Raw genomic sequence first — 20,294 nt, 5'->3', positions numbered from 1 at the left:
TGCAGAGTAGGTCTCTTCTCGCATTCCCCCAAGTTTCAACTGCTCTCAGTTTCCACCGGCACAGCTTACAAACGCAGCTCGCGCGGACGGTCGCTCTGGCCCTCGCCGCCGCCACTGCTCCATGACACCGCGTTGCGGCTCTGGATGGTGCCGCTCTTGGTCAGCAGCTTGCGCTTGCCGGCCGTCGACAGCGGCGCGCCGTCGTCCGCCTCGCGGATGTAGTAGGCCCAGTCGGCGGTGGCGTCGAGCTCGGTCTGCGAGTAGCCGTTGCCGAGCCAGGCGAAGCGGTTGCCGGCATAGGTAATGTCAAAGTCGTCGAAGCGCAGCTCCTTGACGGCCTCGATGTAGTGCAGGGTGCTGCCGGGCCAGAGAGCCGTGATGGGCCCGTCGGGGCGCTGCTTGTACCACGAGCGGCAGGGGTCGGCCCAGACGGTGCGGCGCATGTAGTACTCCTTGAACTCGACAAAGTCGCGCACGGACTGCGCCGAGGGCGCAAACGTGGCCATGTTGGTCGTCTGGAAGCGGTCGATGAGCTGGCACATCCAGTCGGCCTGCGCCTCAATGGCCGACAGCACGGGACCGTTGCCAATGGGGCAGTTGGGCCCCAGGAACACGAGGTAGTTGGGCACGCCCGCGGCCGCGACGCCAAAGTACGACGCCGGGTCCACGGCCCACGTGTCCTGCAAGTTGTCGCCCGTCGGCGTGATGACGGGGAAGCGGGGGCGGAACGAGGTGTCGAAGCCCGTGGCGCAGATCAGCACGTCCACCGGGTACTCCTGGCCGTTGTCGCAGAGGCAGCCCTTTTCGGTGACGGCGCGGATCTCGCCGTACACGACCTCGACGTTGGCCTTGGTCAGCGACTCGAGGTAGTTGACGCCCGGCGTCAGGCGCCGGCAGCCGACCGACCAGTCGGGGATGAGCTTCTCGGCCAAAGCGTCGTTGTTGAGCTTCTCCTTCATCTGCGCAATCATGTACGCGCGCGTGTCCTCGTTGATCTTGGACTTTTTGAGGAAGATGCCGTACTGGCCGTTGAGGCCCGTCTCAATCTCCTTGCGGTACTTGAGCAGCGCGCCCGGCTTGTTGGCAAACTCGGCGCGCTCCTCGGGCGAGTAGATGTGCTGCTCGAGGCCCTGGACGGGCGACACCCACGTCGGTTCGCGGATGAAGGTGGTGACCTTGCTGCACTTTTCGCGGATGGCAGGCAGGACCTGAATGCCGGAGGACCTGATGGGGGAGTTATGTTAGCGAGACGAACGGTGGTGACACAAAAAAAAAGGAGTAGAACGCCAATGACACTCACCCATTACCTATCAGGCCGACGTGCTTGCCGTCCAGAACGGTGTTGGGGTCCCAGTTGGCCGTGTGCAGCAGCGTGCCCTTGTACTTGTCCAGGCCGGGGATGGCGGGCCAGCGCCAGTTGTTGAGGATGCCGGAGGCATTGATGAGGATGTCGCAGTGGTCGCTGACCACGACGCCGTTCGCGTTGTCCTTAATCTTGACGTCGTAGCCGCCCTTCTGGGTGTCCCAGTACGCGCCAATCACCTGGTGCTGCAGCTTGACGTACTGGCGCAGATCGTACTTGGTGGCAAAGCCCTCAAAGTAGTCAAAGATGTCCTTGGCGGGCGGGTAGACGGCCGGCCAGTCGAGCTTGGGCTCAAACGACCACGTGTAGTTGTGCGAGGGAACATCGCAGGCGCAGCTGGTTGGGCGTTAATAGACATGTCCCACTGCGGGTATGTTACTTCGACTCCGCAGACACCTACCCAGGATATCGGTTCTCAAACCATGTGCCGGCGACGGCAGGGTTCTTCTCGTAGATGGTCAGGCTGAAGTTGGTAAAATGCTTCCGCATCTTGTAGGCAAACAACAGACCCGAGGCACCGGCACCGACGCAGATGACACGGATGTGGCGCTCCGAGTGGATGGGCGCCTCGAGACGGCGGGCAGCATCGCGGGCCTGCGGCGAGTTGCCGGCCGGTGTCACGCTGCTGGCCATTGTGTGAGAGCGGGAGGGAGATGGGTGAGGAGAAGGAAAAAGCGGAAGACAATGGATCAAGGAAGAGAAGTAGGACGAGAATCTGTAGAAAAAGAAAATAAATAAAAAAGGGTATCGATGAAAAAGAAAATAAATACTGTTCACAAACAAAACAGGGAGGGCACGTAAAGCACTTTGTACTCGAGACAAACGCACTCACAATGACCAGGCCGGTTTGGGCAAAGCTCGGGTTACGAGACCCGACCCTTGTTCTGGTTGGGGAAATGTACCATAACTCGTGAATGAAAAGAAACGATATGGCACTAGAGTTTTCTGTGTGTGGCTGTTCTATGCCTATTTCTTCAATTTTTGCAGCACATGTATCGTGCTGGATTAGTCTGGGAAACTTGATTCTACTTTAACAAACAGTTGAATGTCCCAGCCGTTGTCTCCCCGCCGACTCGGGTTGTACGCCAGGGGATCTTCGGAGCACATCTTCGGAGCACATCTTCGGAGCACATCTTCGGAGCACACAGCGGTGATCGTTGATGCGGCTGTTTTGTTCTCCGCAGTCGTTGTGGAGAGAATGGCATCGGGGAATGGCATCAGGGAATGGCATCAGGGTACTTTACAGATGATGTTGGCGTTTACTGATCAACATACAGGATTTCAGGGTCGATAGATGGGTACAGCGTGACAGGGTCGGAGTATGAGCTCAGTCTTAAACAAAGAAGATGGGACAGCTAGTGCTGGTTGCCAGCTTTCAAGAACAAGCAAAATTTCCGACGTAATTAGAGATGTTGGAGGTCTCGAAAGGCTGGGGATCAAGAGGTCTCGGAGCCTAGAGTCGCCTGAGCTGAATCCCGTACGCACAAGAAGAGGCAATGTTCACAACGGAGATCACGGCACAAGGGACAATGAGCTGCATACAGAAGAGCCTAGCGTGACAGTAGCTGGAAGGCACTATGGGGTTTTCGGGGACGGAGACCGGGATGTCGGTGCAGAGCAGCAAGTTGAACCGGCTGACGAGTCAAGAGCCAAGAATGGGAACAGTGACGACGGCGAAGATGAACCTCTGAGGACAAGGAAAGCTGGGTTGCCCCACGACTCCAGCCGAAGAAGCGCGGCATCCTCGTTAGCTGGCTAGCTGGCAAGCTCTGAGGGGAGGGGAAAGGGCCAGTCCCACAGACGAGAGCGTACGGAATACATAAGTCTTGAAGTTCTCGGCCATCATAAAGGACCAAACGAGAAGAACAAATAATGGGCTCTGGGCAATTTTCCAGGCTGCGCTGGACACGACGGTGAGGAATGGGCGCTGTGGGTTAGGGGCTGGAATACACAAACAGTGAGAGGAGAGTGCGAAACTCGCACATTCCATCGACGAGTCATGACATGAGCTCATGCGGCCGTCTTTGCACAAGACGAGTGTGGAGGAACCAAGAAAGCGAGCTCGCGAGGTGTTGCTGCATGCAGTCGACTCCGCTATTGGCGTTTTGTCAACGCTGGTTGGCCATGCGTGACAGGGACTGTTTGGCGCTAACTTGTCGTTGTGGTTGCTTCGTCTGGGGGTAGTGGAGCTGTGGAGTTAGCGGTGTTTGTGGACGTGTTAGTGGGTATTAGTGGTGTTAGTGGATGCTGAGAACAAAATGCATTGTCGCATTGCGGTCAGCGGAGGAAAGGGGGAGAAACGATGAAAATAAAAAGGTGGGAAGCAGCAGGTCACAACAAGAACGTGCCGGGAAAGCTCTGCCGCCGTAAGGCAAGTGTGAGTGGACAGCTGCAGCTCCAAGAGAACTTTGGAATATCGGATACGTGAACGGTTGAGCCCTTGAGAAGTGGCATAATGCGGTCTTTTGTTTTGAGATATGGCCAGCTGTTTCCCTCCGTACAATTGACGAGTCGCTCTTGCCAGACAGACAATATCATCGTAGCCGTCCAGACGACGGACTTGCGGGTCGCTGATACGGGAATGATTCATTACCGCGCCGTGTCAGAGGCACAGGGAAGGCACGACACCACGCGGCTGGGCTGTGGAGAGGCTGCCTGCACGTCAGCACGCTGCTACACCAAGCCAGGTCTGGCAACTGAATCGCAGCGGAAAGACGAGTCAGTGGCAAACGGGAAGCAATCAAAAAAGCAAGAAAGACATTGCAATACACGCGGTAAGAGTGGCCAGGGCTAACAATTTGTTTATTCGTATTTTCGTGTCTTTTCATGAAGCTATGTACAGTGGACACAGGCCTTTCAGCTGCCTATTGTCTCTGGGGATTTCGTCTCAGGGGATTGTGGTGGCCGCACCCGCCTTAGTAAGTCAGGTTGACAAACACCGTCTTGGTGTCGGTGAACATGCGCAGGGCATTGATGGCGTTCTCGCGGCCGACGCCGCTCTCCTTGGTGCCGCCAAACGGCGCGTTCAGGAAGCACATGGACACGCAGTTGACGCCGACCATGCCGCTGTCGATCTCGGCCGACAGGCGCATGGCGCGGTTGATGTCCTGCGTAAAGACGCCGGCCATCAGGCCGTAGTTGGTGTCGTTGGCCTTGGCGACAATCTCCTCCTCGGTCGTGAACTTGTTGAGCACGGCGACGGGGCCGAAGATCTCGCTGCGCAAAATCTCGGCGTCGTCGCCGACGTTCTCAAACACCGTCGGCTGCACGTAGTAGCCCTTGCCGTCGAGGACGCTGCCGCCGACCAGCAGCGTGCCCTGGGCCTTGCCGCGCTGCAAAAAGCCCGAGACGCGGTCGAACTGGAGCTTGTCGACGAGGGGGCCGATGATGGTCTGCTCGGCGTCCGGGTCGCCGACGCCGCGCATCTTGTCCTCCATGGCCTTCTTGTAGCCGGCGACAAACTGGTCGTAGATGCCCGCCTGGACGTAGACGCGCGACGCCGCGAAGCAGACCTGGCCCGTGTTGGCGGTGATGCCGTTGGCGCACCAGGTGATGGCGTTGTCGAGGTTGGCGTCGTCAAAGACGACGGCCGGGCTCTTGCCGCCGAGCTCGAGGGTCACGCGCTTGAGGTTCGACCGGGCCGCCATCTCTTGGATCTTGCGGCCCGTGGCGGTCGAGCCCGTGAAGCTAATCTTGCGCACCTTCATGTGCGACGCCAGCAGCGCGCCCGTCGCGCCGTCGCCGGTGAGGATCTGGAAGACGCCGGGCGGGAAGCCGGCGGCGCGGATCATGTCGCCGAGGGCGAGCGCCGCAAACGGCGTCTTCTCCGAGGGCTTGAGGATGAAGCAGTTGCCCGTGGCCAGGGCGGGGCCGGCCTTCATGCCGACGTTGCCAATGGGGCCGTTCCAGGGGATGATGCCGGCCGTCACGCCCAGCGGCTCGTTGCGCACAATCTTGAGGAACCCGTCGTCCTGCGGGTACGTCTCGCCGGCAAACTTGTCGATCCAGCCCGCAAAGTAGCGCAGCGCCTCGGCGCACAGGTTGATCTCAAACGACCCGAACGCGCCAAACGGCGCGCCCAGCGTCAGCCGCGTCAGCTCCGCCAGCGCCAGCCCGTTGGCCTCGAGCAGGTCCGCGAGCTTGAGCATCATGTCGCGGCGCTCGCGGGGCGCCACCTTGCGCCAGGCCGGGAACGCAGCCTCGGCAGCGGCCACGGCCGCCTCGACGTCCTCCTCGCCGGCCAGAGAGACATCGTTGGCCACAAGCTCGCCGTTCTTGGGGTTGTAGAGCTCGAGCTTCTTGGCGTTTTTGGACTCGACGTACTCGTTGTTGATGAACAGCTTCTTGGGCAGGTTGTTCTTGCCGTACTTGGTCTCAAAGGTCTTGACCTCCGTGGGGATCTTGAGGCTGGGTCCGAGGCTCATTTTGTGTGTGGAGGGGGGGTTGTTGAGGAGAGGTGGGTATACGTTGTAGAGGGTGTATAAGTACACAAGGGTATCGTGGTTGTGGAAACAGAAAAGTGAAAAAGGTTGGAGAATAGATAAATAGATAATAATGAACAAAGAACACAAAATAGAGGATAAGCAAGAAATTGTAATGCAGTCTGAAGAGAAGGTCAAATTGAGTACAAAGGTACGTCAACACAGCTTCATACTGAGCAAGCGTCGTTAACGCCGAAGATTTATTTATTTTATTCCGTCTCTCACACCTGCCCGCAATCGCCAAACGCTAACCGAGACGAGGCGGTAATCGTGTCCCCCAAGCCTAGCACAGGGTGCAGTCCAGGGGGGAGCACTGCATCATCGTTGGAAGGACTGTGAGGTGAAGGACGAACGGTGCGCGGTCTGGACGGGCAACAATGGCCGTAATACGTTCTTTACGCCCAGTACGGAGCAGTTCCTTGTGCCTGGGACATGCATCATGTGTACGGAGTACGTGAGGGTGCGAGCTTTTGTTTGCTGCTAGCCGTGCCCTGGACACGGCGTTCGATGTACGGAGTAACCTGCCATTGAACCGTGTGCCCATTCACGTCGGGAATAAAGGTCAAGGCCAGTAATGCTGTTGGCATGGAAGGCACGGAAAAGGAAGAGCAGAGAGGAAACGAGCGGAGGTGTACGAGGGGAGCATGGAACGGTCTCTATAGCTGGGAAGCAGACACAAAGGACTACAAAAACTCCTGGTTAAGGACGATGCCGCCAGAAGGGAGTAAATGAACGTGTCCAGAAGGAAAATCGAGGGAGTTGGAGAATGGAGGATGAGGTGCCATTCAAAGGACGCGAGTGGAAAAGCGTGAAAAAAGGGGTGAGTGGAGAGGGCCACCACGGAAAACGAACGAGGAAACAAGGGGACAAAGTGAATCATTCAGGCCAGGTGGAAATCAATATCCGTTGGGCCACCATCGTAGGGGCGTAATAGTGTGTCGAGTGTTCGGGGTAATCAGCAACCAGCAGTGAATGACTGTCGGGCAAGTGTTGAAATCGAGAGACAAGGTTGTCTAAATCTGTTGGTAAATTGACTTGAGGAGGTCCGAAACGGCGGTCCAGTAAAGCAAAAGGGTCAAGGGTAGTTCACAAGACGATGAGGGTAGGGGTCGAAAATGGCAATTTCGAGATTGTAAGTCGTTTTTGTCAACAGCGACACGACGAAACACATTCCGCCTCATATTGTGACGACATTATCGCAGAATACAGCCTAGGACACATAGCTACTGTCACTCGCCTTATTATTCTTTCTTCATTGTGTTCGTGCGCATCCAGACATTAGGGGCTGACCGATGGTGACAGCCAGAAGCAAGAGCAACAATGACTCGTACAGCACCCACATAATTCCTACAACTCCAGACACAGAAAATACGGAGACAGACGAAACAGAGTTAGTTGATTGGAAAGTTTGAGGCGAACGGCACCAATGAGACCAACAAAGACATCTTGACTCGCAAACTGGAAAGGGATACTGGTGAAGGAGAACGTGTGACTTTAACAGAAGACAAGATAAGAAAATAAACATGATAGTGACGAGAAAGTACTCCAACTATAGACTCGTAAGGAGTACACAGCAAGTTGTGACAGACATATACTGTTCGCGGACCCATCGCGCTCTTCCTGTAAAGCGTGCAAGCCAAGAGCAGTTGCTCCTGCCACAGTCGACCCCCGCGATCAAGGAACAGGAATAGGGGATCCGACAATGCGGAGAGGTACCGAAACACTCTGATTATTTGGTGTATAGAGGAGGGCTGTACGTATCGCAGGGCTAAGTACCTGGTAGTCTCGTTGGGACGTTTGTCCAGAGCAGTTTCTCCTCCACACTCCAAGTGGCTCCGGGACGTGTTTACACGGCTGCGGGTACGCAGAGCCAAATACCCCTTGGAGACGAGTGCGGGAGGAGGGGTGACGAAGCAAAACACAACTAGGGAAAAGAGTGACCAGACCCCAAGCTGCTAAGATAGCTGACTCGCGTATTTGGGAACGTCAACCGACCTTGAAGGTGATGCTGCCTGGTAGACGTCTCCGTCCTCGTCGTCTCCTACCCTTTATATAGCTTCCCCTCCAAGCGCGCCGGCATCAAAGGGTCAGACAGGTTCTCAATATTTTCCTTCTCGTTATACTTACGCTTGCATCCTTCTTCACATCCAACATACCCACCCCCTGCCTTCACCACCCGCTATCTCTAACAATGGCCCTTCCCAAGACCATGCAGGCGGGCCAGTGGGACCCAAAGCTGAACAAGGTGGTGGTCAACGAGGTGCCGGTGCCGACGCCCGGCCCCAACCAGTTCCTGGTCAAGATCAAGAGCGCGTCGCTGTGCCACAGCGACCTCATGAACATGGAACGCGCCGCCTGCGACTATCCGGTGACGATTGGCCACGAGGGCGTCGGCCACATTGTGTCGTTCCACCCGTCGGCCGAGGGCAAGGGCTTCCAGACGGGCGACGCCGTCGGCTTCGGCTACTTTGTCGACTGCTGCTTCGAGTGCGAGGGCTGCATGGTGCACAACGCGCACTGCCAGCTGGGCACGGCCAGAATCCAGGGCTTCAACGCGGACGGCTTCTTCGCCGAGTACGCCGTCGTCGACTACCACAACGGCATTGTGCTGGACGAGGCGGCGTGGGACCTGCGCACGGCGTCGGCCATGTTCTGCGCGGGCATCACGGCCTTCAACTCGGTCGACTCGTGCGCGGCCGCGGCCGGCGAGTGGCTGGCCGTGGTCGGCTGCGGCGGCCTGGGCCAGCTGGCCACGCAGTACGCCAAGGCCATGGGCCTGCGCGTCATCGGCATCGACGTCGCGGACGCCAACCTCGCGGAGACGCGCAAGCAGGGCGCCGAGGTCACGTTCAACTCGCGCACGAACCCGCACTACATCGACGAGATCAAGGCGCTGACGCGCGGCGGCGCCCACTACGCGGCCGTGTACACCAACGTGCAGCCGGCGTTTACGAGCGCGCCCCAGGTGCTGCGCATCGGCGGCACGCTCATGGTCGTGGGCATTGCCCCCCAGCCGCTGGCGGTGACGGCGATGGAGCTGGTGCTCGGCGTGTACAAGATCAAGGCCGACAGCACGGGCATCCCGCAGCGGATCCCCAAGGCGATTGCGTTCTCGGCCAAGCACAACATCCGCCCCGTGGTGGACGTGCGCGGCGGCCTGGACAAGCTGGAGGGCATGGTGCAGGAGATGATGGAGGGCCGCAACACCATGCGGACGGCGGTTGTGTTCGAGTAGGCTCGCGGGAGACGACAACTACTTACTAAAATACGTGTCAAAGTACATAGCGGTGCTGAATCTGTTCATAGCTATAAGCGAATTTATACATCCTACTGGATAACCGCTCTTTCATCATCATGTTGTTATTTTCATATCGTCATTGACTGTAACATGGCCTCTCATGAAATACACACAAAACTTGTTTGCGTGTCTTCTCCGTCTCCCACCACTCCTCCGTCTGTGAACAAGTGGTGTCTACTGCGTGGTGAAGCCGCCATCCGAAATCAGCGCCGCGCCCTGCATGAAGCTGCTCATGCGCGAGGCCAGGAACACAATGGCATCAGCAATCTCCTCCATGGCGCACATGCGCTTGAGCGGCGTGCGCGCAATGTCGATGCCCAGCGGCGAGTCCGGGTTGGTGCTCATGGTGCGCAGCAGCAGCGGCGTCTCGACGTAGCCCGGGCAGATGCAGTTGACGCGGATGTTGTGCGGGCCGTACGTGTTGCCGTCGCCCTTGGTCAGGCCGACCACGCCGTGCTTGGCCGCCGCGTACGCCGTCTGCGCCATGCGACTGCCGGGCGCCACGATGCCGTACATGGACGCCGTGTTGATGATGCGGCCGCGCCCGTCGCGGGGGCCGCGGTCCTCCTGGCTGACCATCACGGCCAGCTCCTCCTTCTGGCAGCGCCACACGCCGTCCAGGTCGATGTTGATGACCCGGCGCCACTCCTCCTCGTCGACCTCGTGGGTCGGCTTGCCGGAGCCGCCAATGCCCGCGTTGTTGACGGCAATGTCGAGGCGGCCAAACCGCGCGACGACGGCGGCCACGGTGGCCTTGACCTGCTCGCCGCTCTGGACGTCGACCTGCAGGCGGAGGACGTTGACCTTGGGGAACTGCGCCTGGAGCTGCTTGCTGGTCGTCTCCAAGGCCTCGAGGTTGATGTCGGCCAGCGCCAGGTTGGTGATGCCGTAGCGGGCAAACGCGAGGGCCGTGTATTGACCGATACCAGACGCAGCACCGGTGATGAAGGCGGTTCCCTGAACGAGGCCGGCCATTGCGGTGGTTGGGGTTTGTATGGAAAAAGATAAACCAAAGAGAAAAAAAAAAAAAAAAAAAAAGAGACAAAGCAGGTTGCGATGCTACTGACTGTATCTGGCGAGTTGGAGATCTAGAATACTCTACGAGTCCTTCGCAAACATATCTGTCTAGTCCAGCAACTTGTTCATCTTGTAGCTCCATCCCCATCTTCGTTCCCCTTTTTCAGTGTTCCCCAACCGCGCACGCCGTCACCGTGTAAATACAGCCTGTTCACAGCCCCTACGAAGCAGTCATCCACATTCGGCCGTCTTTGTGCCCGATCTGTACCATCGTGCCTGTCTCCAAGCCTGAAAAGCTCTGAAAGCACGGAACGACCTTGAACACTGTCCGCATCCCCTCTTTCCGTCTCCGACCATCCTGCTAAGGTGGGGAAGAGCACGAGTGCCTCGGAGATGGCGGGCTGAGCTCGACAGTTAGGGACGAAGCTGAGTCCCTGACTCTTAAGCGCGAGAGCAAGTGCCGCCAGTGCCCAAGTGCCCAAGTGCCCCAGGCTCCTCTTTAGGCCTCTTAGGCAACGTTAGGCCCTCGGTAGGTGCCACAGTCTCTGTAGTCTGCTTTTAGTGGTTTCTCCAACCCACACTCCCCACGCATGCTTCAAGCCTCTTCGGATGTGATTTCGCGGAGTGCAGTGCTGACCCGATGTGAAGAGGTGAGCCCCAGACAAGGCGCTAACACGATACTGCATTACGAGGTACGGACCAAGGTCGGTAAAAATGCAATTCCCGGGATTGTATGCCCACTTGGCCCAGGCAAGCCGTGTGCAGTTTGTAAATCTCTACTACTACGGAGTCATACAGAGTTTCTGAACAATACGTGAATGGCCTCCCCGGTGGCAGAACGACAGAGGGCGCAAGGCAAGAGACGAGATGACTACATTGAAGCGGATTTGGTCAGGTTGTCTATTGTGAGAGAGCTTCGAATTCAACAAGGCTGGAAGGACGAAAACGGGAAGAGAAGGTTGAGAGTGAATCAGGTGACAGATCTTGTGACAAATCCTGTGACACAGCTTTCTGGCAATAATTGTAGGTCGTATGAGACTGAATATGCGGCTCTGGTGGATCTGTAAGTTATGCAAGAGTCGAGATTCGTCGGCACATAAAGTGGTTCTTTAATATAGATCCGCTCAGCGACTGCGGCAGCACCAAAGGCTGGACACAAAACGTCGAATGCGGAAAGCAGAACCGCGGAGGGACGTTCCGATGAGGACAGCACAGCAAATGCAGAGGAAATAGGGGAGACGAAATGAATAAAAGAAACGAGCACGGCGTAGACGAGGCGACGAAATCAAAACGCGGACTGGCTTCATGTCATCGCTCAATTGACGTCCCTTGACCAATTGACGAGTTCGCCTGTTCTTTTTCCCTCCATTATCCCCATAATCATTGTCGTCGACATCCCCATCCCATCACGATGACGTTCTCTGTGGCCACCTTCGTCTCCTGGGCCGCTGCTGTCGCTGCATTCGGCGCGCACAACCCGCCGCCCAAGGGCGAGGTCACCAAAACCGACAACTTTGTCTGGGCCGATCCCTTCCACGACCACCGCCTCGCCAACAAGCTGACGGCTGCATGCACCGTAGAGAAGTCGTTTCGCGCCAGCGAATTTTTGCTGCACGACCTCTATGAGCACCCGCCCAAGGGCCTGTGGAACTACGGCGACGCCCTCAAGACGTTTTTTAGCGGCCGGCCCTACCCGGGCGGCTGGGACGGACTGGACCCGCACATGTACGACCGCCCGCTGCTGCAGATGGACTATGCCGACGTGCCGGTCATTGTGCGGGAATGGATCGAGGCAGGCGAGCGGTACGAGAAGGGAGGCGGTGACGGAGACAAAGACAGAGACGACAATGACGACGAAGACGACGACGAGCAAGGCAAGGCCTTGGCGGGCCGCAAGAACCTGTTTGCCGTGTTTGAGCGCGCCGAGGGCCAGACGAAGATCACCAAGACCGTCGCGCCCCCCAAGACGGCCGCCAAGGCGGCCGTGCTGCGACCGCTCGACGCCAAGCGCATCGTGGTCTTTGCGCCCGGGGCGCTGTACGACATCCTGCCGCTGTGGGTCGCGGCCGAGGCGGCGGGCGACGACGCCTGCCGGAAGCAGCTGCTCGACCTCGACCACTACAACCCCAAGCCCAAGGACGGCGGCGTCATTGCGTGGACGACGCAGCACACGGCGCCGGACCGCGACAAGAACCAGCGCAACATGACCTTTACCATCAAGGCGCAGACGTTGCAGGCCGCGGGTGCGGCTTCGTTTGGTGGAAAGGAGGAGTTGTAAGGGAGACGAAGGAGTGGCACGCGACGTCGATCAAGACCAAGGACGTCAGGGACAAGCGACGAGCGGGCCGAGTCGAATTTGTTTGGGGACATAGAGTGCGACGAAAGCAAAGACATAGAATTTCAACACATTTACACCGACGATGTAAGGAACCCCCAGCATCGTGGCCCACTGCCGCAGTGCGCTAGACCAGAATTGTTTGCCTCAAGCGGCCCCCGTAGTTGTCCAAGTGGGCTCCTGTAAATCCGGGGTAACAGGGGTCACTTTGGCGTCCTCGATCTCGAAATCCATCGTCCTCAGGCTCTCAGCACAACCGCTTTGGTAATCACATAACCAGCCGAGTCCTTTTCGTAGGCGAGGAACCGCCGAGTCCGCCTTATTCCAGTTTCCTTCGTTTTCGTCGCCTCAGCCACATGCAAGGCCCAATGAGGCGCCGAGGAACAAAGGCGTTTCTCGAAGGCACTCGAGACGCTTTCGTTCTAACCAATGTGGCCGAGGCCACCGCCCTCTCCCTCTCTTCGTCTTTCTTCCAAGGCGAACAAATTTCAGCGAATCGGAGTACCCCGATGCCGGATGCGTCACTGCCATTGGACCGTCACAGCCTGCCCGTTAGGTCTCGGAAACCCCAGGCACTAGCCAAAAGCAAAGAAAAACAAAGCGCCAAGAACAAAGCCCACCAAATGTACCCCAGATTGTAGCCTTTCGTGACTCCCCGTGGCCCTGCCACGCTGTCCCGCATCCAAGCCCCATATTTGTCAGACGGGCACTGCGCCGCCCTGTTTTCTGGCGTCCGAGCCTAAAAAAATCCAAAACCGAGATTTTCATTCTTTCGCTTTCTTTTCTGACGCGAATGAAAACAAGAAAGCACGAATACAAAACCCCAGCACCCTATAAATACATCATCCACTCTCAACTCTTTTCATCTTCTCCATACATCCCACAAGACTTCAACTTGCATCTACTACACTTGCCAACAAACAACTGTTACGATCTCAGCCACCTCGCTCGATCGAGTCACGACAGACACCTTCTTACAACCTTCACCACCACACGACCTCACCACCTCGCAATGGCCCGCAGCTTCAAGGCCCGCCAGAGCGGTGGCACCAACCCCCAGACACCTCCCAACTGGACCGACATGGTCCCCCACAAGTACTGCGGCGCCATGGATCTCGGCCGCGTCGGCAAGGACAACAAGGCACAAAAGTGCGCGGCGTGCTTGACCGTCAAGGCACACCTGGACGGCGCGAACGATCGCGCAACAAAGCGCCGGCGAGAAGAGAAGATGTCGTACGCGATGGGCTTTGACTAAAGGACGAGTCGCGCGAGAGACGCGAAGCGTCGACGCGAGAGTCGCTCACAGACGATGGACTATTACTACTATATCGCCAACGACATCTCGCGGGCATCCTTGCGAACATCACCGCGAGCGTTGACCATCCAACGCATGCACATGGAATAACGACAACGGCGTATACGGCATTTGGGACATCTTTTTCATTTCCTTCATCATTATCACGACACAGCGGAACACGACATTCTCGATACCCTACAACTCGCGGAAACACATCACACCGCCACTCGTGGCTGCGCAACCAGCGACCCGAGAAATTACAGAAACACACAAAAAAGAGTTTTACTTTTTTTTTTTCAATATGACTTTTTCGATTTGGGCACGGGAAGCCAGGGAGAATACGCATGCATACGAAACGCAGGCGCTGACCGCCTTTTTGCTTTTTGCTTTTGCTTTTTACATTTTGCTTCTTTTGCTTGGGTTACATTCTGCATGTGTCACGGCCAGGCTGCAGAGCGCGTGCCGCCGACTTGCATATAGAACTAGAAATACAGTTTTATCGACAGATACACTTTATTCGCTCTCGTCAATAAACTTTGCTAAGTTCGAGTCAGTTTCCTCGCTCGTTTCTCTCGTTATAGATGTTCTCGTGATTGATGCTCTGGTGATGTGAGTTGGGCGGACAATAGTGGCGCCTGTCTTCTATGGTCACCCCTAACGCTACCAAAAGATGGTAGCTGTGCGATTGGTGCTAGGTAGAAATACAGGTCATAGCACGCTGTGGAGTGGCACGGTAAGGCTCGTTACAGGGCAGCCGCGCAAAACTCGTGATATGACGTCATAGTCATGAGCGGCTCTAAACGATGATGTTGTTCTATGCTCGACTTGTATTCTGTAATACAGTCAGTAATACATTTACATCGTACTCAAAACATAGTAGTTGCAGGTTATTGGAATAGGCTTTTGAAAATGCTTGTAGTCTCTCTCTATGCCTCCACTCTATGCGCCCGTCTCCTTATGGTAAGAGTCATGCAGGCCCGACTCTCCCTGTTCATCAAATATTCAAAAAGTCAACGCTGTTTACATGTAAATAAATATGTTCTAAAGTGTACGATGTATCTGGCTACTACTGTCGTTTTTCCATTAAATGAGTATGGACCTCAACAATCGTCGAGCCTTCTGTGTTTTACGAGAGCAAAGAGCCTTGAATCAACTCTTTTACAAACATTTGTTTTATTGGCTTCGAATACCTCTCGTAGTACCATACTCAACGCCCAAAAGGCCAACATCGCTTGTGCATCTACATCTTCATCTTCGCGTCCACTTGGGGTCTCGAGATCTCCCCGCTCCAGCACCGTGCGCGCGCCCTGGCCATGAAAGTGTCGTTGCTAAAACAGTTTGTCATTTTAAAAAGTTGGGGTTTATTTTGTATTTTTTTCGTCCATTTGCTGCCCCGATACCTCGTCGCTTTCAAGAGCGAGCTTAGTAAAAAAAAAAAAAAAAAAAAAAAAAAAAAAAGAAATGTAAGAGCAATAGTGAATAAAATACAAGAAACGAGTTCTGCAGCACGGAATATTATAATAACATAATTTGAAAACAAATGTAGCTTTGCAGTACAATGGCTGCACTTGCTGCGAAAACCCCAAGCGGCATCGTCGCTCCTTCCCTCTCGTGGTATTGTCCAGTCGTTCCTTCCTAATTTCCTGATTTCGCAGTACCACGCCACGCTATAATGTAAACAAACCACAACGCCTGCGTCTCGTCTCATTTCCCTATGTCCCCTCTCCCTGTATTTTTGCCTTTTCTTTTTCTCTTCTTTTCATAAATGTCCCATCCGGCGCATGCTCCCCTTTACATCAAAGGCCTCGACTTCGCTAGCGGAAAGGCAGATTGCTTCATCGCCGCGTCCAGCTGGCGCGCTCGGTACCGCTGCTGCCGCTTCTTGTACATATTTTCGGCCATGAAACATCCGACGCTGACGAGAATAACAACGAGGACCACGAGTCCAGCCACGATGCCCGCCACTTCCTGCGTGCTGAGCCCCGAGGCGTCGGTCACAAGCGCAGCCTCGCCGTTGTCGCTCGTATCGCTGCTGCCGGTTCTTGACGCTTCAGCACCGAGAGCCGTCCCAATCAAACTCAGATTGCTCGATACGGTGGCCTGGGTCGACGCCGGCGTGTTTGTTGCTGGCCGCGAGACGACGGACCCGACAGTCGTGGCCGATGGTGCAAGCGTCGACCCCGTGGGCCCCTGGCTTGCGCCATTAACGGTCACTGTCACGAGGGTCACAACGCCGCCAAAGCCGACGGAAACAGACACCGAGGTAAAGGGCCCGGATTGGCCAACACGTGGAAGGTCGGCCGAGCCGCCTGAAGACGGTGAGGAGGAAGAAGACGCCCCAAACAATGCGGGCACCTGAACCGCATTGGGGTGGTTCGGCCAGTTGGCACAGCAGTTGGCCGTCGTGGACGAGCCAGCCGATCCACAGCACCACTGCGTCGTCTGGTTGGAGCCCCCGCACGAGGTTATGGCCGCGTTGTCGCCCGTGACCGAGGAGCAAACATCGCGGAGACAGCCTCCAGACCAGTCTGGTTGCGTGCACGAATCCCGGCTGAACAGTGCAGGCGTGACCGCACGGCCCGTCTGCGCGTCGGCGAGTTGCAGTTGGCAGAGACCGTTGGCGAGGCAGATGTCGGGCCCGGTGAACTCAAGCTGCTGTTGACCGGACGCATTTTCGGTGAGTGCGCTGTCGTCACCATTGGTGGCTTGTCGTTCTTTGACTCGACTTGGTTGACGACCGAGATTGCAGCACATGCTGGCGCTGTTGCTGTTCGCGCCGCTCTGAAGGCACGGAACGACGCCCGGATCGGTCACTGATGAGCCATCGAGGTTGAAACACTGTGCAGTGATGCCAGGCACCAGGCCTGACAGGACGAGGAGGGATAGAAGGCGATAAGTCGCCAGAGACCTTGATATTGACTTCATATTGGTACGTGTTTGCTGTTTCTCGTCAGGACCGTAACTGTTGAAGCATGGCTTATTGTTTCTCGTGTAAAGCGATACACAGCAAAACGACGTCGACTTGAGGTGAAAAGAAAAGGGACTGATAATGACGGACTTGCGGCGAACAAAAGAAATTCAGCCCACAGCAGAACATCGCTTGAGTATGCTGAGTCCCAAGATTTGCATTTTCGAAGCACCCCGTACCCAGCATCGTCCTGAGAATATCATCTTCGTCGGAGACTTTCCATTTTCCCATTCAGCCTTCCGCCCAGGGGGCTTTTGAGTCGTCAACTACAAAACCCACGTCCCGACTTCGACATGGACACTGGCGACGGGCTCCTACGGTCTCGACATCTCCTACACAACCTTTTGTTTACCCGGGTGATCGACAACGAGGTAAAATGGGAAGGAAGAAAGCCGCATCGCCAGCTTACATGTTTCGGTGTTGGGAGGAGATGAACAACGCAGAGAGTCGTCGAGGGCAGATGGGAACAGAACATCAAAGTTTAATTGTGTCCTCCAGATTATTGCCACTTGACCCCAGTTTTGATGCTCGTCTCATGTCACGATCAGCCGGAGGGGCTGGGCATGTTCGACATTCTGTCTCGCACCTCTGCCGCGCACGAGCCCGCACCCGAGCGTTTGTTCCTACAGATAGAAGGGCTGTTATCGTAAAGAGCGAGTAAGGTATGTTGTACTCACTGCTCCTCTTTGTATTTCTATCCACAAAGAACATGTTTCCGTTGTTACCAATTTTGCCACGAACGGTTTCATGTCTTGGACCCAAGAGGATTTCATATTTCGAACGCGGACAACTTTCATGGCAAATTCTGGTGCGACGATCAAACCTCACTTTTCCACGCTCTACACATGCATCTACCGACAAATAATGACGACGTTTCGAAAAGTAAAATAAAATAAAACAGTCGAAGAGGTTGAAAAAGTTGGTGGAAAACCAAAAACGCGACAAGACCATTTGTACAAGCACCGCCACATCCTCTCAGCCATATCTCTATCAACAGCCACGACCGGAGTCTCGGACGGCCGCTCGCAAGGTCGGAACACTGCCGTGTCAGATACCGCACGGAAAGCGTTAATGGAGCCCTCGCTTTCATTTTTTCCCAAATTGTTAAGTATGTCTCGATTGTATCTTACCTGGTCTGCCTCCTAGGTGACAATCCTTCAACCTCCGGTGTCTCCTCACTACAAAATAAGTGTCAGCACACCCCCCAATGATGACACTAATGCAGTGCTTGGAGTGGGTAAAGGGACTTAGCTGCACCGTTACGGGTGCTTGTTGTGTGTCTTTTGTCCAGTATTCCGGAGTATCCTTGGCCAGGTCGGAGAAACCCCACGAGCCAGACGAGAGATTCTCCGCCCGCAGCGAACGACTGCCAAACATACACAAAACGAATCAAGCCAGAATAAAAAGAGCAAAATCGGACTATCCATCGTTGGAGGCCATGATAGACGCAGGCTTGGTTCGATTTAGAACATAGCTCCTAATGGCTGGGTCGCCGCACCTTGAAGAGCGCGTTACTTGTAACGGACGTGGCGTCTTTCTCATTCCCTTCCGGGTCCGCCGTTCAGCGCAATTGCCTGTTTACTGAGCGGAGCTTGTTCTTCCCCCCGGTATGTTCAATGTAATACAGTCACAGCCGCCGTCAATCGGACGGCAATCTCCAATTCAAGGAGCGTTAGAGCAGAGCACGGAAAACAAAAACCGGACTAACAAACACGCAAGTTGGGGCAATTCATAGGTGGTGAGTTTTTATCTGACCTCATCTGCTTTTTTTTAGTACAAAAGCATCATATTTTTAACAGCTCGTTATCCAGTTAAGCGATTCAAAATGCTTTGACACAGCTGAAGACTTGCCTATCCTCCGTCCGGGCGCAACCTCACGGATCACCTACTAGATGAGTGCAGACGAAAGATCAAGCTGACTGCTTTGTGTAATAGACAAAGAGAGTGAGGGATAGAAGAAAAGTTGACAGAAGCCGAATGTTTGCAGGTGACAGCCTGACAACCGCAGTGGGACAACGAGGTACAAGCAAGAACAAACAAGGACCTGCTCAGCAAGGTACTGGTCGAAGGAAGAATCATACAAATAAGTATCTCAGCCCATGTCAGACGGGAACAATGAATCAGTAGCGGAAGAGCATCTCGCGGTGATGTTCTGCCTCTGCAGCAGACAAAGCAAGAAGTTCGAAATGAGGCAACAGATGTCCCGAAGGTATCTCATCGAGATGAAATACTAGACATCGAGACCTGATACAAAAGCAAGATGTGTGGAAAATGTACTCACACCCCTGCAAGAACTTGTGTCTGAGATAACAAAAAAAGGTCTCGGGGACAAAAAAATATGGAGTTGACAACAGCCTCGCAGATAGATTCTCCGGATCTCCAAAGCCGTCCAAGACCATCTCCGGCCGTCCAGGTTGCCAATTAGATGGGGATTACGATGTTCATTTACGGCCAAGCACGCCGTCTTCATGCAACAAATGAGATACAAGAGATCGACCGAGGGCCACGTTGAATGCACACAGTAAAACGACAAAAGGAACAAGGCGGTGGAAGTAATTTTATCTCACACCCTGACACCCAAAAAGGGTCACAGAGATTTTCAATAATACCGCCCCTTTGGTTGTTCGTTGTGTTTGGCAGGATGTATGAAGAAGCGGGCGCACTTACATGACATTCAGTGGATGGGGGACGAGGGTAACGATTTCCCATCTACCAATGAGGTTGGTTTCCTCAGCACCGGCCCCGCAGCGTTTTGGCAAAGTGCTGGGCGCCAGTGGTGCCCCTGACCTCAAATTGTGCAGTGGGATATGGAACGCTATGCGGTCCAGCCTCCACTTTCTGGCAATATTTGGGGTGCTGTGACACTTTTTTCTGGGCCAACTTGACAGTTCATGTTCGTCTTGTTTCTTGTTGACGCTTTTATGACGCTCACCGGCCGCTAGTCCGCAACCTAACGTACTGTCCCGATGTCTTTTGGAGGGTGTGCAGACGAGTAAGTGGAGTTTTGTCGACTGCATCTGTGGAGAGAGAAAGGGACGTCGAGAGAGGGACAAGCCACGACGAGTTACGACAGGTAACCTTACTGAGTAGCTCCGGCACGCCTAGCACTGTCTGTGAGGTATCTCCAAGGAACGAGATGGTCAGATATGGGCTAAAGATGGGCAACAGGCCCCATGGGATGTTTGTCAGCCGGGAAGGCAAAGATACAGGCCGAAAAAGGAGACGGCCACCATAGGTCGGCGTGTAAGAAGGACATAAAGACACGATTGTGCGCAGGGTTCCGAAGAGGAGAACATAAAAAGAATAAAAGACGGGGCTGCCTGTCATCTGTCTGTTTCTATCTCGTCTGTCTTGGGTCTTTTACAGTTGTTTGCTTTCTTTTCTTTTTTATTTCTCTCCCATTTCCTTCATCTTCGGCCAGTGTCGAGGGCGCTTACTATCACGACCAGTTGAAACACCAATATCACGATACCAAACTTCGGCGTATATTTACAGCACACAGCCATACGCAGGACGACCAGACATAGCAGAATCC

The 20,294-nt window shown here is 55.1% G+C and overlaps 7 protein-coding genes across 7 annotated transcripts; 3 read left to right on the top strand and 4 right to left on the bottom strand.

Annotated features, from left to right (window-relative positions):
* Nucleotides 1-65: 65 nt before the first annotated feature.
* SPBR_04813 (cyclohexanone monooxygenase) lies at nucleotides 66-1,996 on the bottom strand (the record flags this gene model as incomplete). The annotated part of the gene is made up of 3 exons (XM_040763090.1): nucleotides 66-1,224; nucleotides 1,301-1,699; nucleotides 1,764-1,996. The coding sequence occupies 3 exons, from the start codon at nucleotides 1,994-1,996 to the stop codon at nucleotides 66-68; spliced, it is 1,791 nt and encodes a 596-aa protein (XP_040615557.1).
* A 2,282-nt stretch (nucleotides 1,997-4,278) lies between these two features.
* SPBR_04960 (aldehyde dehydrogenase (NAD+)) lies at nucleotides 4,279-5,787 on the bottom strand (the record flags this gene model as incomplete). Its single annotated transcript, XM_040763237.1, has 1 exon — nucleotides 4,279-5,787. The coding sequence occupies one exon, from the start codon at nucleotides 5,785-5,787 to the stop codon at nucleotides 4,279-4,281; it is 1,509 nt and encodes a 502-aa protein (XP_040615556.1).
* A 2,248-nt stretch (nucleotides 5,788-8,035) lies between these two features.
* Nucleotides 8,036-9,079, top strand: SPBR_05143 (alcohol dehydrogenase; the record flags this gene model as incomplete). The annotated part of the gene is made up of 1 exon (XM_040763420.1): nucleotides 8,036-9,079. One exon carries the CDS (start codon nucleotides 8,036-8,038, stop codon nucleotides 9,077-9,079), a length of 1,044 nt encoding a protein of 347 aa, XP_040615555.1.
* Nucleotides 9,080-9,316: 237 nt separating this feature from the next.
* SPBR_05254 (short chain dehydrogenase/reductase family oxidoreductase) lies at nucleotides 9,317-10,117 on the bottom strand (the record flags this gene model as incomplete). Its single annotated transcript, XM_040763531.1, has 1 exon — nucleotides 9,317-10,117. One exon carries the CDS (start codon nucleotides 10,115-10,117, stop codon nucleotides 9,317-9,319), a length of 801 nt encoding a protein of 266 aa, XP_040615554.1.
* Nucleotides 10,118-11,570: 1,453 nt separating this feature from the next.
* On the top strand, nucleotides 11,571-12,437 carry SPBR_05232 (uncharacterized protein; the record flags this gene model as incomplete). Its single annotated transcript, XM_040763509.1, has 1 exon — nucleotides 11,571-12,437. One exon carries the CDS (start codon nucleotides 11,571-11,573, stop codon nucleotides 12,435-12,437), a length of 867 nt encoding a protein of 288 aa, XP_040615553.1.
* A 1,069-nt stretch (nucleotides 12,438-13,506) lies between these two features.
* Nucleotides 13,507-13,749, top strand: SPBR_05439 (uncharacterized protein; the record flags this gene model as incomplete). The annotated part of the gene is made up of 1 exon (XM_040763714.1): nucleotides 13,507-13,749. The coding sequence occupies one exon, from the start codon at nucleotides 13,507-13,509 to the stop codon at nucleotides 13,747-13,749; it is 243 nt and encodes an 80-aa protein (XP_040615552.1).
* Nucleotides 13,750-15,582: 1,833 nt separating this feature from the next.
* On the bottom strand, nucleotides 15,583-16,716 carry SPBR_05105 (uncharacterized protein; the record flags this gene model as incomplete). Its single annotated transcript, XM_040763382.1, has 1 exon — nucleotides 15,583-16,716. The coding sequence occupies one exon, from the start codon at nucleotides 16,714-16,716 to the stop codon at nucleotides 15,583-15,585; it is 1,134 nt and encodes a 377-aa protein (XP_040615551.1).
* Nucleotides 16,717-20,294: the final 3,578 nt, after the last annotated feature.

The sequence above is a fragment of the Sporothrix brasiliensis genome, assembly GCF_000820605.1.
Source record: "Sporothrix brasiliensis 5110 chromosome Unknown Cont21, whole genome shotgun sequence".
NCBI classification, from domain to species: domain Eukaryota; kingdom Fungi; phylum Ascomycota; class Sordariomycetes; order Ophiostomatales; family Ophiostomataceae; genus Sporothrix; species Sporothrix brasiliensis.
The sequence above is the reverse complement of the archived record's forward strand: the minus strand, read 5'-3'. Positions and strand labels throughout refer to the sequence as shown.